We start from the raw sequence: 17,394 nt of genomic DNA on the forward strand, positions 1-17,394 counted from the left end.
TGCTTATATTATATGTAACTCTTGGAATGACAATCTAGGATTGTACTTAAAATCAGAGATCTCTAGCTGAAAAGAACCTCAGAGCCAAGCCCTTCATTTAAAGATAAGGAAAGTGAAGCCCCAGGAGGTTGTGACCTGCCCAAAGTCACAGAAATAGTGAGTGTCAAAAGAAACCTGTAGTGTTCAGAGCTCGAGATCTACACCTGAGTTAAGAGGCGTCAGGCACCAAAGTCTGTCTATTTAAATCCAAAATTTCTGTCCCTTCTCTGGGATGCTAGCAGTGAACTGGCTATTAAATCTTGACTTTGCTGACACTATCCAGGATGTGGAGGGTCTCTCTAGCGGTTACAGCCTTGTCAATCCTCTCCATCACTCTCCCTCTAATTCTAGATCATCTGAGCATTAACACAATCAGTCTAACCTTCTTAAAAGTAACTGCATTGGGGGCAGCTAAATGACTCAGTGGATTAAAAGTCTGGCCTAGAGATAGGAGGTCCTAGGTTCAAATCTGACTTCAGACACTTCCTAGCTATGTGACCCTGGGCAAGTCACTTAACTCCCATCGCCTAGCCCTTACTGCTCTTCTGCCTTTGAACCAATACACAGCACTGTTTCTAAGACAGAAGGTAAGTATGAGTTTTTAAAAAAAAAAAAGTAACCATATTTTCTTTACTACAGGCAGTGGGGAATATCTATAGATATAAATGCTCACATTTTTATGGTGCTGTTTACAAATAGCTTTCTTCATAATAACTCCTGTGAGATAATAGTAATATACTCATTTTAAAGTTAAGGAAACTGAGACTCATTCAACTAATAAGTTTTAGCTAGGGGTACATACAGAGTGAAGTCAGGAAGTCTCATCTTCCTCAGTTCAAATCTGGCCTCAGATACACCCAGCTGTCTGACCCTCGACAAGTCACTTAACTTTGTTTGTCTCAGTTTTCTCATCTAAAATGAGCTGGAGAAGGAAATGGCAAACCACTTTAGAATCTTTCTCAAGAAAGCCCAAAATGAGATCACAAAGAGATGGACATAACTGAAACTGAACAAAGAAGTATCAGAAAGAATCATTCAGACCCCAAGACTGCTGATTAATCCTAGGTACAAGGTCTAGAGGCCATGTAGACAGTTCTTTCTACTCATTTAGTCTCAACACAGCTGTATAATTCTACTAAATCTAGTGCAATCTAAATCCATGGGCCCTGTACTGTCTCTATCACCTCGGTTAGATCTTCCTCCAGGTAACAACCTCTAAACATGTGTCCTTCAGAGTCCTCTTTTTTTTTCAGTCTCTACTATATCATTTGGTGATCTCGTCATTTCCCATGGATTTAATTATCATCTCTATACTGATGATTATCTTGCCCCAATCTCTCTGCTGACCTACAATCTCACATCTCCAACAACCTTTTAGGCATATCAAAATGGATGTAGACATCTTAAACTCAAAATGTCCCAAACCAAACTCCCTGTCTTTCCCACTAACTCTCTCTACTTCTACCTTCCTTATTACTGTGGAGAACAATACATCTCCCAGTCCCTTAGGCTTGAAACCTAGGAGTCATCCTGGACTCCACATTACTTCTTATCTCCCATATCCAAGCTGTTGCCTAGGCCTACCGATTTCTCCTTTGCCACATCTTTCAAATATGTCCCCTTCTTTCTTCTGACACTGCCACCATTTATTACCTCACATATAGATTACTGCCATAGCCTACTAGTGGGTCAGCCTGCCTCAAGTCTTTTTCTCCACTCCATTCAGCAACTAAAGTGATTTTTCCTAAAGCACAGGTATGTCCTCTCCCACATGTCATCCCCTCTGGCAACTCCCTGTGGCCTTCTTACTCCTTTTGGCATTCAATGCCCTTTATAAACTAGCTTCTTCTGTCTTTCCAGTCTTCTTATATTTTACTCCCTGACAAGTACTCTTTAGTTCAGTGAGGATGATACTAACTTCCTGGCTGTTTCACAAACAAGATTCTTATCTTTTGGGTCCCAGGATTTTCTCTAGTTGTGCCTCAAGTCTAGAATTCTCTCCTTTCTCATTTAGCTTTCTTTTAAGTCCCAACTAAAGTCTCACATTCCCCAACCTTAATTCCAGGGCTTTGGTTCTCTTTTTAATTATTTACTGTTTGTCTTATATAGAGCTTGTTTTGTATATATTTATTTGCCTTTTGTCTCCCCCATTAGATTCTAAGCTCACTGAGGGCAGAGAATGTCTTTTGACTTTTTTCTTTTGTATTCCCAGTACCTAGCCAAGTGCCTGGCACATAATAGATATTTAATAAATGTCTAATGACTAATAGATTGATTTTTTCCAAAAATCTATGTCTTTTCTTGGTCTTTGGGGCAAATTTATCCTATAAACTACACTAAAAATCTGTTCCCTTCCAAATCCTCAAAATCAACAAAAGTATTCTTCTAAGAGTCTGCCTCTTCCTGGAAGCAAGAGATTGCTTTGAGTCTCAAACCACTTTGTCTTTTACCATCATAACCAGAGAGCTATTAAGACCCAGACTCAGAATTCAAGATAACAAAGAATTCAACTCATGCAATGGAAGGTGGGGGAATGGGGATAAGGAATCATTCATTACAACCCCATCTTAGTCTAATTTTATTAGATTTCATATTTTTTTGTGCAACTAAAAGAAAAAAGAGCTGAAATTAACTAAATGAGGAGAAAGGTCAATTCTTTGAGTGCTGAACTTGGAGTCAGGAAGGCCTAAATTTGAATCCCATCTTAAACACTGGATTAATGAATAAGCATTAAGTGCAACAAATTAGACTTAATGTATGCTAGGTACTGACAATACAAAGACAAAAGTGAAGTCTTTGCCCTCAATGAACTTACACTGTGTTGGGAGAAACATACATATTTAGAAAATATAAACAAGATAAACATACTAGCAACTGTGGGGAACCCAAAAGACTATATAGGAGATACCTGAATTGTCTTGAAGGGGCTTAACTTAGCTGTATGACCCTGGGCAAGCAACTTAACCTCTCAGCCTCAGTTTCCTCACCTGTAAAATAGCACTTCAGTCCTTTAGATTGAATCCTGGATCCCTTCCTTTCTATGGTCTAGGGCAGCATTGTCAAAAGTTTTTGCCAGAGTTCCCATACCCAGAGGGCAACTACAAGCTGTCTGTGATCCCCCCCACACCAGAGGGAGTAAGTGCTTGTTTTGGGCCACTGGACAGAGGGGATGGGACATGCAAAAAATGTTCTCAGCATTGGGAACAGAACAATTCCACCAAGTTGTGAGCTGATCCAACCATTCTGGAAGGCAATTTGGAACTATGCTCAAAGGGCTATAAAAGAATGCCTTCCCTTTGATCCAGCCATACTTTGATCCAGCCATACCATTGTTGGTTTGTACCCCAAAGAGATCATAGATAAACAGACTTGTACAAAAATATTTATAGCTGTGCTCTTTGTGGTGGCAAAAAATTGGAAAGTGAGGGTATAGCCCCTCTATTGGGGAATGGCTGAACAAATTGTGGTATATGCTGGTGAAGGAATACTATCGCGCTCAAAGGAATAATAAACTAGAGGAATTCCATGTGAACTGGAAAGACCTCCAGGAATTGATGCAGAGTGAAAGGAGCAGAGCCAGAAGAACATTGTATACAGAGACCAATACACTGTGGTAAAATAGAATGTAATGGACTTCTGTACTAGCAGCAATGCAATGACCCAGGACAATTCTGAGGGATTTATGGAAAAGAACACTGCTCACATTCAGAGGAAGAACTGCAGGAGAGGAAACAGAAGAAAAACAACTGCTTGAACACATGGGTTGAGGTGGACATGACTAGGGATATAGACTCGAAAACTACCACATCAAGGCAACTATCAACAATTTGGAAATAGGTCTTGATCAATGACACATGTTAAAACCAGCGGAAATGCGCATGGGCTATGGTGGGGAGGGGGGAGGTCAGGGGGTGAAGGGGAAAGTAAGAGCATGAATCATGTAACCATATTAACTTTTCTAAAAAATAAATATTATTAAAACTTTAAAAAAAAGAAAAAGAAAAGAAAAGAAAGCATGAATAAAAAAGTGGGATGCCGAGGTAAAAATAAATAAATAAATAAATAAATGAATAAATAAAGCCACCTGGAAAAATCAATCTACTTTAAAAAAAAAAAAAAAAAAGAATAGCTCCACCAAAACTGGTCCAAAGCTTCCTATAGATTTACTGCTCCCAGGAATCAGGAATACTCCTGTCTCTGCTCTAAGGTGTCCAGTGAGCATATGTGTAATTCTACCCATAAGGATACCAGACCCAGTTAAAGAATTATAGAGGCCTGCTAAGAGGCCATAACCAGGATTCTCTCAGCTGAGACAGAAACCTGAGACCATCCCTTTTTGTCACGTCTCTCCTTCAGGATTTGTACATGGCAGTCAGTAAACCAAAACTGAAACCCAAAAGATCTGGGTATTAGTTATGCTTTTGCCACTGACTCACAAGTCAACTTTGTCTAAATCACTTCCTTTCTCTGGGCCCAATAGGATTTAAATAAACCTTCAAGATCAACTAGTCCAACTTTCTCATTTTATAGAAGAGAAAATAAGGCTCAGAGGTATTAACTGAGTTTTCCACAGTCAAAATAACAAAGTTGAATTAGGGACCTAAAATATAAAGAGGACTGATGAAAGGGAAATTTAAAAATTTAGATAATTTCAGTTCCTGCAGTCAAGGCACTTAAAATTCTATATTACATGTCAAGCATAACAAAGAGGAACAAATTAATAGGGATATGAATTTTTCAAGAGTTATTATGGGAAGTTTCCTGGTGTGTAGGTGGCATTTGAGTTACACAGTTGGTAGGTAACAGAACCAGAATTTGAACCAAGCTTCTGACCATGAATGGTATGCTCTCCTCTTTGCCACTTAATTTCTATTTTCTCATTTTCATAAAAGGAAGAGGTTGGACTCAACCAACATTAACTAAGCACCTACAATGTGCCAGGCACTGTGCTAGATGTTGGGAGATACAAAAAGATGCAAAAGAGTCTTTGCCCTCAACAAGCTTATGGTCTAGTTGGGGAGGGGACAACATGCAAACAAGTATATACAAAGCAAGCTACATACAGGACAAATAGTAAATAATTAACAGAGGAAAGGCACTAGAAAGAAGACAATCTGGGGAAGCCTTCCTCTAAAAGGCTCCAGAGATCTGTATTTGGAGCAGAAGAGAGAGAACATTCTAAGCAAAGAGAAAGCCAGAGAAAATCCCTTGAGCTAAGAGACACATCTCTTGTCTATGAAACAGCCAGGCCAATGTAATTGGATTAAAGAGTACGTGTCAGGGAATAAAGTCTACAGAGACTAGAAAGGAAGGAGAGGGCTTTGAATGCCAAATAGAGCAAGGAGGCAACAGGGATCCACTAGAGTTAACTGATGGGGTAAGAGGATGGAACCCATACTTGAGAAATATCACTTTCATGGCTGAAGGAAGGATGGACTGGAGTAAAGAGAAACCTGAGGTAGGCAGACCTTCCAACAGGCTATGCCAATAATCCAAGTGTGAGATGATAAGTAATGAGTAGTATCAGTGTCAGAGGAGAGAAGGGAGCATATTTGAAAGATGTTTCAAAGAAAAATCAACAGACCCTGGCAACAACTTTGATATGGAAGATAGTGATGAGTCCAGGCTAACTCCTAGGTTTCAAGTCTAAAGACAGAGAGAACAAGGACACATGTTACAACCAGTGGAAATGTGCGTCGGCCATAGGTGGGGTGAGAGGGGGGAGGGGTGAAGGGGAAAGTAGGGGCATAAAGTATGTAAACAGGTTAAAAATGAATATTAATAAATGTTTAAAAAAAAAGAAAAAAAAATAAAGACAGAGAGGGTAGCAATGCCCTCAATAGTAACAGGGAAGGTAGAAAGGGGAAAAATAATAAGTTTGGTTTTTGACACATTGAGTTTAATATGTCTACTAAGCATCCAATTCAAGACGTCTGAAAGGCAGTTGGACATTGCGAACCTGGAGATCAATAAGTGTGTTTGAGGAAGGATAGATAATTTCGAAAATCCCTAGCATAGAGATGATAATTAAATCCATGGAAGTTGGCAAGATTACCAAATAAAGTAGTAGAGAGAGAGAAGAGGGCCCAAGATTAAAAAAAAAACACCTAAAAAATACCTATGTTTAGGTGTGATCTGAAGGAAGATCCAGCAAAGAAGGAGAAGGAGCCATCAGATAAGGAGGAAAACCAGAAGGGAATAGTATCAAGGAGGAATGATCAACAGTGTCAAAGGCTGCAGAACAATGAATGAGAACTGAGAAAAGGCCATTAAATTTAAGAACTAAAAAATCATTAAGGGGGTAACTGGATGGCTTAGTAGAAAGAGACAGACCTAGAGATGGGAGGTCCTAGGTTCGAATCTGGCCTCAGACACTTCCTAGCTGTGTGACCCTGGGAAAGTCACTTAACTCCCCTTGCCTAGCCCTTCCCACTCTTCTGCCTTGGAACCAATACACAGTATTGATTCTAAGAGAAGGTAAGGGTTAAAAAAAAAGTTTGTTTTTTTAAAGAAATCATTAGTAACTTGGAGAGCCATTTCAGTGAAATGATTCTGTCAGAACCCTGATTGTAAAGGGTTAAAAAGTGAGAGGAGAGAAAGTGAAGGCGCTAGCTACTGCTGACATTTTCAAAGAGTTTAGATACAAAGGGCAGAGGAGATATAGGACAGTAATTGGTGGGGAGAGTAGAATCAAGTGCCATTTTTTTTTCCTGGATGCAAGAGATAGGGGCATGTTAGTAAGCAGTAGCAAATGAACCATTACACAGGAAGAGATTGAAAATAAGTGAAAGAGTAGGATGATAGAGGTGTCAATCTGCTGGAGGAGAAGGGATGGCATATGATCACCTGAGCAAGTGGAACTATTAACCTTGACAAGGGGTAAGGCCTCTTCATCTTATGTGACAGATGTGCCAAGAGATGGTGACAGAAGGTATAAGAGTGACAGGCGATGGGGACAAGGGGAGAAGAGGAAATTCAGGTAAATTAATGGCCTCAATTTTTTTTTCTGTGAAATATAAAGCGAGATTCTCAGTCCAGAGAGTGCGGGATTGGAGGGGTGGGGGGGGGAAGGTTTGGTAGAGCCTCCATGCTCTAAAATCTCTTAGACTCAAGTTCCGAGTAAGAATGTTCCCTTGAAAGGAAAAGGATTCGGGGAGAGAAGGGAAGAATACACAAAACACACAGAAGCACACAAATGCAACCCCTCAGGCCCCACAGCGGCCTCTATTCCCGGAAATGGAAAATTAAGCAGGGGCAGGGAGCAAGGGGAGGGGGGTTGGAGGGGGTTGAAGGGGTGGAATGAAGCAGTAGCTGTCACCGATTCCCCCAGAATCCCCAGAATGCGCCCTGTACCCTCCCTAACAGCTGGTCCTGGGTGTCCCCGTGCCTTCAGGCGACTCCAGAACCAGGGGGTCCAGGAACTCCCGAAAAGCCAACGAAGACGGCATAGGACTCCGCACTTACCCCCCGGCCACAGCCATGTTAGCCCAGCTGTGCAATCGCTCGTCACGTGCTCTGAAGGGACGGTCAGCTGACCACAGGTTTTTCTGCCGGAGGTGAAAGGGGGGGAGGTGGAACTCGACCTGGCGCTCATGTGATTGGGTCCTGGGATGCGAGAGGCGGGGCTATGGGCGGCTCTAGGATGAAGGGCTTGAGGATCTTTCTGGGTGTAAGTTGTCTTGCTCCAGAGACAAACTGTCCATAGGACCACGGCTCCCGGGGCGGGGCCACTCAGGGGGGCGGGGCAAGGGAGGGGCTAGTACTTTGGGGCGTGGCTGATCTTTGGAATTAGAAGCCCAGTGCTGAGTTTAGGTTCGGAGATCGACATCCTGGCGATTTCTATGCTGGTAAATGTTTAACAACTGGCTGAGGGTAGGGATTAACTTGTGCTTTCAACACACTTTTACATATAATCAGCATGACTAACATTTTCTCCATCATTTTGTTGTCTCCACAGTCAGTCTTCTTGTCCGGATGCACCTTCTTTCTCTTCAACCTCTTTGCCACGAAACTGCCCCAAATCCTATCTTTCCCCCGCTCCACTTTACAGAGAGCACTGAACCTCCTCAGAAGGGTCACTAACAAGTAAGAAACAGAGCGCGGACCAGAGCTCAGATAGCCTGGCCCCAACCAGAGGTATGCTGATAAATGTTTAACAATCGGCTCTCTAGGGGAAGGCCATCTTCTCAGGATAATTTTTTTTACTTAATGTACATTATTAACATCTTTTCCATCACTTTCTTAAGTCTAGAGTGACAATCAACAAAACAATAAATCAAGACCTAATTTGAAGTGTTTATCTATGTCCAAGGTGTAAATGCTCACATTAAAAATTTAACAACCACTGTTGGAGACTCAGTTTCAGACGACTACTGCATACTCCCACTGCCTTTGCTCCCATCCCAAGCTCCTTCTGCTTAGGGAAGCGCCATAAAATCAAAAAGGTCTAAATAATAATAGCTGACATTTATCTCTTCATTTCCACAGCAATCCTAGGAAGTAGGCATCCTCCAAATGAGGAAATAGATTCAGAATGGTTATACTTAAACTGCTTGTAATTGAAGTAGGTGTGATTCTAATTTAGATCTACACCCCCTCCCAAATCCAAAGCCCTTTCCATTATAAACTATGCTAAAAATGTCTCCTTTTATTAATTTCCTTTTGTAAGGCTAGTAAATTCTGACCTCTTCTTCCAGAGATTCAGAACTGTCTATATAAGCAAAAACTCCTTTCCCAAACCAGTTCAGTCTACAGTTCCCTATCCATTTCACCTGTGTACCATCTCTCAAATACATATACCTTCTCTCCTCTGGCACTGCCACTACTTTGGTATAGGCCCTCATCATCTCATGCCTTGATTATTGATATCTTGCTGGTGGATCTGCCTGTGTCAAGTCTGTCCTCCTCCAATTCATCCTCCATCATCATCAAAGTAATTTTCCTAAAGCAGAGACTCTACCATGTTACCTCCTTAATAAACTCCAATGACACACTATTGCCTCCAAAATCCTCTGTTTGACATTCAAAATCTTTCATACCTTACTTCCCTACTACCTCTTACACCTTTCTCTCTAACACGAACCCTTTGATCCAGTGACACTGGCCTCCTGGTTTTTCTATAAACAAGGTATTCCATCTCTGGGCTCTAAGCATTTTCTCTAGCTGTCCTTCCAAGCCTAGAATGATCACTTTCCTTATCTCTAACTACTGAATCTCCTGTCTCCCTCAGTCCCAACTAAAATCCCATCTTCTACAGGAACCTTTCCCAACACCTCTAAAATCTAATGCCTTCTTTCTTTTAATTATTTCCTATTTATTCCGTGTGTAACTTGTTTATACATAATTGTTTGCTTGTTGTCTCCCCCATTAGATTGTAAGCTTTTTGAAGATAGAGACTTCTTTTGCCTCTTTGTATCCCCAGTCCTTAATTTAGTACCAATACATAATAGGTATTTAATAAATTTTTATTGACTGATGATTCCACAGCCACCCACTTCAGATTTTACTACCAGCTATCTCAAAACTTCTCCATCTCCAAGAACTTCAACTCTGAAATGTCCTTTTCTAATCACAATCTCTTGTCCTTACACCTAACTACTTTCCTCCTATATTTGCTGTTATCATTTCTCTTAATGACCCTTGGCCCCAGATTCCTCCCTGTTCCCCCATTTCTTTACCCCTGTTTGGCTTCATTTTTCTCCTATCATGATTATGATTTTATAATTAACTAGCTTAATAAGTAACTGTTCTTCACCCTTGAATCTCTTCTCCTCTTGACCTTGTGTTGTTGGCAGCCTGCTAATCCTTAACCCTGGATTACTCCCATCATCTAGTTTTTCTCTTCCTACTTTCCAGCTGTTGGAAGATATTGGAAGAAGTAATGAAATTATACCTACTGAATGGATTCACTACAAATTCATGTCATGTAACCTCAACTGGGCATTTACTAGGGCTATGGCAGTTCTTTTATTCATATCTGATCATACTTTCCACAGCAATTGTTTCAAAACATCTCCTCAATTTTCATGCTCTCAACTCAATTTTCACCTTACTCTCTTTCAGCAGATTACCTCACTTGAGAAAATGGAGGCTATTCATCATAAATTCCTGTATCTCCCCTCCTCCACTGCAGTCTTTGCCCATCTTCTTCTCTGTGCCAGGGCTTAAAGGATTAAACAGTGTTTCTCCTTTCCTAGGCTAATTCCCTCAACTTGTGCCCATGATCTCATTTCCCACCCACCCCCCATCTTCTTCAGGAATTTGCCCCACAGATCTCTTTAAATTATCTCTCACTTGGTAATCTCAACAGTTCCAATGAATTCAGTTGTATCCTTAAGCAGAAGACTATCAAATCTATATATCCAGGCTTTCTCTCCCCTGAGCTCTAATCCCGAACTACCAAGTTCCTTCTGCATATTTCAAATCAGATTAATGATTGCCATTTCAAATTTAACCTATACAAAATTCATTCGCATATCACCTTCAATCCACTCTTCTTCACAATATTAATATTAATCTCAGGGACAAAATTATCCACCTAGTTACCCAAATTCACAACCTCTGTGTCATCTTTGACTTTTCACTCATTAATCTCATGTAGGCAATCAATTGCCTTGTCATAATTTTTCTACCTTCACAATATTTTTGTGTAAATTTCCTTCTCTTAACTCCCATAGCCACACCTTAGTTCAGCCTCTCATCATCTCTTACCTAGACCATTTCAAAATCCTTCTATTGTCCTCCCTCTGCTTTGTCTCTTTTCACTCATCCTCCCTGTAGCTGCAAGTCACCACCACCCCCACCCCACCACCCATTCAGGAAACTGCAGTGGCTTCTTATTACTTTCAGAATCAAATATAAAGCCCTTTGGTATTTAAAATTCTTCACAATCTGTCCTTTTCCTACCTTTCCAGTATTCTTATACTCTTCTTCCCTCCACACACTATGACACAGATATTCTAGAATACTTGTTTTTCCTTGCACATGTCATTCCATCTGCTACCTCCAAGGCTTTATACTAGTTATCCCCCAAGCATGGAATGGCCTCCTTCACCACTGGCTCTTAGAATCTCTGGCTTTTTTCAAGCTTCAGCTCAATTGCCATCTTGATTCATAAGGCTTTTTGTGGTATCACTCCAACCCCTAGCTGCTAGACCCATATTGACAAACCTATAGCACTCATGCTGGAGGGGGCTGCTCCCTCCCCATCTCCATCAGCACCTGAGGACATTTCTCACATGACCCATCCTTCTGCCCAGCAGTCCAATGGGAGCTCTTCCTCCCTCCTCTGTCTGGAGTAAAGGGCAAAGGGGGCATGGGTCACATGTGGTGTGAAGGTTGCAGTTGAGCAGTTAGTCTCTAAAAGTTTTGCCATCACCATACTAGACTCTTTCCCACTAAAGTTATTTCCCTTCTATATTGCTTGTTTCTTATATGTACCTATGTATTTACATGTCTTCTTCTTTAGAATGTAAGCACCTTGAACACTGCTATTCTTTATATCCCCAGGATTTAGCCCACAACTAGAACATAGTAATTAATACATCTGTTGTTTATTCTCTTCCCTCTCATATTCAATTTCTTTCTCACTATTGATTTTTCCCTGTCTCCTACAAACAAGTTCATTTCACCCCATTCTTAAAAATCTTACCTTGACCCCACTTTTTGTCAATCTGTCAAACTATATTTCTTCTCCCTTTCAAGCAACTTAGATTTTAAAGAAAAAAGTACATAAAAATGAAAATAAGACTAGGGAGAGGTAGGGCCAAGATGGCATAGTAGAAAGAAGATGTATAATGAACTCCCCTGCCCCCCCCACATGCATAACTTCTCCAAACAAATCTAGAAAATATAATAGATTAATTCTGACCATGAAATTCAAAGGAAAAAATTAGAGTTGTATTTCTAGCCCAAGTCAGTAAAGGCAGACAAAGATCTATAAACACTGGGGACAGGGTCTGATCAAGTTCATGCCCGACGGAACATTCAATTTCAGGGAAAGGCTGTGTACAAGGGAAAGACTAGGTCCAAGATCTAACAAAGAGGGATCTTAACTTGTGTAGGATACAGGAACAGGTGCCATTTGATGTTTGTCACTCACTTTCCAGTTTTGGATCGTGGATCTAGTGTGGACTGATGAAAAGATCTGTGCCTAGGAATAGTGTTTGAGGGCAAGAAATGGTCACAAGCCCTAGGTTCTATTTTGAGCAAAAACCCAGTTTAGAAGCAAACCGCAGCTACATAGTTCTGACTCCAAGAATAGAGCAGGGTCTCAGTTCTTTTCATTCCTATGTGAAGCCCACCAAAAAATAACCAGCAAAGAAATCCCAGAACAAAGGAAAGCTTACAACTCTGTCACTCTGAGCCAGCAGAGTTTTTTAACTGGTTCATAGCAAACTGCTATGGAAAAAAAAAAAAAAAAAAAAAGCAAAAGCAGTTTACTGAAACTCCGAATAGGGCAAGCCAACAAGGCATTTTGCCTAGACCCACACCTAGATCAGGAACTTGCAGTGATAAGACCAGTAAGGCAGTAACCAGTCTTCACCTTGGATCAGACCACTTTGGGAACACTAAAAGTTTCATATGTTCCCAGTCTAAGCTGTCTCTAACTTCATATAACATAACATTCAATATATCAAGAAAGAATCCACAGAACTGGTCCAGAAATTTCTTCCACAAATGCACACATTCTTGTCCTTACATAAGGTCCAGAATCAGGAAGTCATATGGAAGAATGAATAAATAAAAAAGAATACCACCATATAAAGTGATTATGGGACAGGGATACTCAACACACAAACCTGAAATAAGAGAATGACTCAAAAATGACTAACAGGCAAAGCCTTAATGAAAAACACAGCTTGAGCACAAATTCAGCTTCAACTCCTTTAAGAGATGAAGCAAGAGATGTTTAAAAGAATTTAACTGGTTTTACAAATGAAATGAGAACACTAGAGGAAAAATGGAAAAGAAAGGAGAATTGGAAGAAAGGATATTAAAGGAAAGAAACTGTTTCACACAAGAGGTACAAAACCATGCCCATGTAGCAAACTCCCTGAAAACTAGAATGGACAGAATAGAAGCTAATGACTCTGTGAGATGTCAAGAAATACTAAACCAAAGTAAAAAATAAAAACTTTAAAAATTTAAGAAATTGTAAAGATATCTCAGAAAAATCAGACTAACTAGAAGACAGATTGAGGAGAGGTAATTTAAGAGTCATTAGACTACCTGAAAGCCAAGACTGAAAAAGGAATGTTCTTTGGGGAATCATATTTCAAGAAGTCATAAAGCAAACTACCTGGATCTCTTAGAACATAAGGACAAAGTAGAAATTAAAAGAATCTATCTTTCACCTCCTGAAAGAAATCCCAAAATGATGAGTCCCAGGAACATTATACACAAATTCCAGAACTTCCTGATCAAAGAAAAAATATTTCAAACAGCCAAAAAGAAATTCAAGTCCTGAGGTACCACAGCAAGGTTATGATTTAGCAACTACCACTTTATATAAATCTGAGAGTTTGGAAAACAATATTTCAGAAGGCAAAAGATATAGGCCAACAACCAAAAATAACTTACCTAGAAAAACTGAGGATAATCTTACAAGAGAAAAAAATTAACTTTTAATGAAAAGACTTTTACATTTGACTGATTAAAAGAATAGTTATATAGAAAGTTTGAGGTTTAGCATAGAGTTAATGAAAACATAAAATGATAAGTATGAATGAATAATAATAAAGGGCTAAACTAGGATAAACTGCTTTCCTTCTAATACCGGAAGATGTCACATATCCCTTCTCAATTCTATTATAATCAGGGGTCATGGAAGGAGTTTAATTAGACAGAAGGCCTAGAAATGGTTCTGTTATATCTTGATCATAGAAGAACGGAAAATGAGGAGGAGAAGAATAAGCTAAGAGTAGAGGAAGGAAGAAAAAAGTTAAGGAAAATTCTCTCAGATGATCAAGGTGCATAAGTCAAAGTCTGTACAAATAAGGAGAAAAGAGTTGGGGAAATAAAATCAAACAACTTTGGAAAGACTTAGAAAATTCGGTCAGTATGATGACCAAACATAATTCCAGAGGACTAATGATGAAGAAACATGCTACCCAACCCCTGATAGTGAGGTGAAAGACTTAGAATGCAAAATGAGACACATTTTTTTGTGGACATGGTCAATCCAGAAATTTTCTTGTCTATGCATGTTTGCAATGGGATTTTTATTTTTTCTTTCTTTCTTGAGTGGACTAGGGAGGAAAAAAGTATTGGGAGGGAGAGAAGGAAGAATTTTTTTGACTAAAAAATTAATTTTAAAAATTAATTAAAAAAAACAAAAAACCGTGGTTAGATACCAGAATGAATATAAGAGCCTATAAAAACAGTTTAAGCAATGCTAAAAGCTCAGAATGAGCTGAGATTGAATCAAGCTAAGGTCTACCAAATGGCTTGTTTGTTTACTTACTATGTTAAGAGAAAAGGGGAGATCAAAGAATGATAAAACTTTACATTGGATTGGTTAGAAGGAGCAAAAAAAAAAAACTGACCAGAATTCTTTTGCTTCTGTTTCCTCTATCAGGATAAATGACCTTTGTACTAAGAATAACAGAACAGAAATGACGAATAGAAATTGATATCCAAGATAAGAAAGGAGATGGTAAAAGGGCACCTTGCTGTCCTTGATGAATTCAGGTCATCAGGACTACAAACTGAATATGAGTCAGCAGATGAACTATACCCTCAGGTACTGAAAGAACTGGCAGGTAGGATTGCTGAGCCACTGTCTTTGATATCTGAAAGATCACGGAAAATAGGAAAGGTAACACAAGATTAAAGAAGGGCAGAGAACAAAGTCTACAAACTATAGACAAGTGAGCTTAACTTCAGTTCCTAGAGAATTTCTAAAAAGGATTGTTAAAGACATCATTAATGAACATTCAGAAAGGGAGGCAGCGATCCCAAAGAGCCAGTGTGGCTTCATCTAGAACATGTCATGCTGGATCAATCTCATTTTTTGACAAGATTGCTAAATGAGTAGGTAAGGGAAATGTTATAAATAGAATTTGCCTAGATATTTCACAAAGCATTTAATAGAGTATCATGTATTATTATTGTGGGAAAGATGGAGTGATACAAATTAAACAGTAATGCAATTAGATGGATTCTAAGCTGGTTGGATTCCAAGCTGCCAGGATCAAGGACAAGCTATTAATGGGTCCAGTGTCAATGTGGCAGGAAGTCTCTGGTGGAGAACCCTAGGGATCTAGCTTGATCATATATTATTTTACATTTTGATCAATGATTTGGATCTAGTCATAAATGTTATGTTTATCAAGTTTGCAGATGATACAAAACTAGAAGGAATAGATTAAATAACTGGAAGACAGAATTAGGATCCAAAAGAATCTTGACAGGCTAGATTGAGCATTGGATTGATTCACCAAACTCAGTGAGAACAAATATAAAGTCTTGGCTCCAAAAAGTCAACTTTCCAGATACAAAGTAGGGGAGGTAGGATTACATAGCAGTTGTTCTGAAAAAGTTCAAGGGTTTTGATGGACTGCAGGCTCATTATGGAGGCATGTAGGAGGCCTGTAGTCAGGAAGACTTATCTTCCCGAGTTCATATATGGCCTCAGACACTTACTAGGTGTGTGGCTCTGGACAAGTCACTTAACCTTGTTTACCTCAGTTCTTCATCTGTAAAATGAGCTTCAAAAAGAAGTGACAGACCAGTATCTTTGCTGAGAAAACCCTAAATGGGGTCACAAGGAATCAGAAAAAGCTGAAAATGACTAAATAACATCAAAAGCTCAACATAAGTCAACAGTGTTAAGGGGCAGTCAAAAAACTAAAGCACCGAGAGGCACAGTATCCAGGAATTTAGAAGTATTTGTCCCAGTGTACCCTGCCTTTAAAGACCTCATTTACATTTATTCAGTTCTCAAAGCCATAGTTTAGGAAAATCATTGACAAACTGAGGAATGTCCAGAGAAGGCAAACTAGAGCCTTGAGTTCATGTCATGAGGATGAAGGATGTGGATGTATGTAGTATGGAAAAGAGAAGACTCAGGAGAACTATCACAAAATACCTTCAAATATCTGAAAGACTGTCAGGTAAAGGAGGGATTAGACTTGTTCTGTTTGGCCCCAGTAGAAGACCCAGGAGGAATGGGTGGGAATGGAAACAGGGAACAATTTAGATTTTTTTTTAAATCTTTACCTTCTGTCTTAGAATTGATACTAAATATCTGTTCCAAGGCAGAAAAGTGAGAAGAGCTAATTCAAATTTGAACTCAGGACCTACCATCTCCAGGCTTGGTTCTCTACCTACTGAGCAACCTAGCTGCCCTGAACATTTTAGATTTGATATCAAGAAAAACTTACTAATAACTAGAGCTGTCCAAAAGTGGAATGGGCTGCTTTGAAAGGTGGACTTCCCATTTTTATAGGCTTTCAAGCAGAAACTGGACAGCCATTTGTTGGGCATATTATAATGAAGATCCCAATTGTGTATAGGTTAGATAGACCCTTCCAACTCAAAATTCTGGGGATTCAATTTTAAAGTCCTAAAAACAATCTCCTACATCTATTACTTCAACTTTTAAATCATCCATTTACTCTTAAACCACTAACAATTTGGCTTTTGATCCTGACACTCAAATGGGGCTTCATCTAGGCACGGCTACCAAAATAATTCTCCTAATGTATATGTCTGACTTTGTAACACCCCTACTCAAAAATGTTCTGTTGTTTCCTATTGCCATCAAAACAAAATACAACTTTTGTTATAAGATTGGGCCTGAGATTAGTTTTGAGACTGTAGTGAAGGTGTTTCCCCTATTAATTAAGGCTGTAGATTTTAAAGCCTATGCATGGAAAGCATTGTTATAAGATTAGCCCTCATGGTCTTGAGGCCATCATGATGGTCTTCCCTCAAGGAAGGCTGTAAGCTTATAGAACATATTCATAGAAAAGAATATTCACAATAATATTTTTTAATTTTTTAAACATTTATTAATATTCATTTTTAACATGGTTACATGATTCATGCTCCTACTTTCCCCTTCACCCCTCTCCCCCCACCCATGGCCAACGCACATTTCCACTGGTTTTAACATGTGTCATTGATCAAGACCTATTTCCAAATTGTTGTTAGTTGCATTGGTGTGGTAGTTTCGATCCACATCCTCAATCATGTCCACCCCAACCCATGTGTTCAAGCAGTTGTTTTTCTTCTGTGTTTCCACTCATGCAGTTCTTCCTCTGAATGTGGGTAGCATTCTTTTCCATAAATCCCTCAGAATTGTCCTGGGTCATTGCATTGCTGCTGGTACAGAAGTCCATTACATTCGAT

General features: G+C 39.5%; 1 protein-coding gene across 1 annotated transcript in view; it reads right to left on the reverse strand.

The window, feature by feature from the left end:
• PEPD (peptidase D) overlaps nt 1-7,537 on the reverse strand; it is a 263,825-nt gene extending 256,288 nt beyond the window's left edge. Inside the window, exon 1 of the mRNA XM_044664186.1 lies at nt 7,504-7,537. Coding sequence (XP_044520121.1) covers nt 7,504-7,520 — 17 coding nt within the window. The 5' untranslated portion in view covers nt 7,521-7,537. The remainder of the gene's footprint in view (nt 1-7,503) is intronic.
• Nucleotides 7,538-17,394: the final 9,857 nt, after the last annotated feature.

This window comes from Gracilinanus agilis, chromosome 2, assembly GCF_016433145.1.
Source record: "Gracilinanus agilis isolate LMUSP501 chromosome 2, AgileGrace, whole genome shotgun sequence".
NCBI classification, from domain to species: Eukaryota; Metazoa; Chordata; class Mammalia; order Didelphimorphia; family Didelphidae; genus Gracilinanus; species Gracilinanus agilis.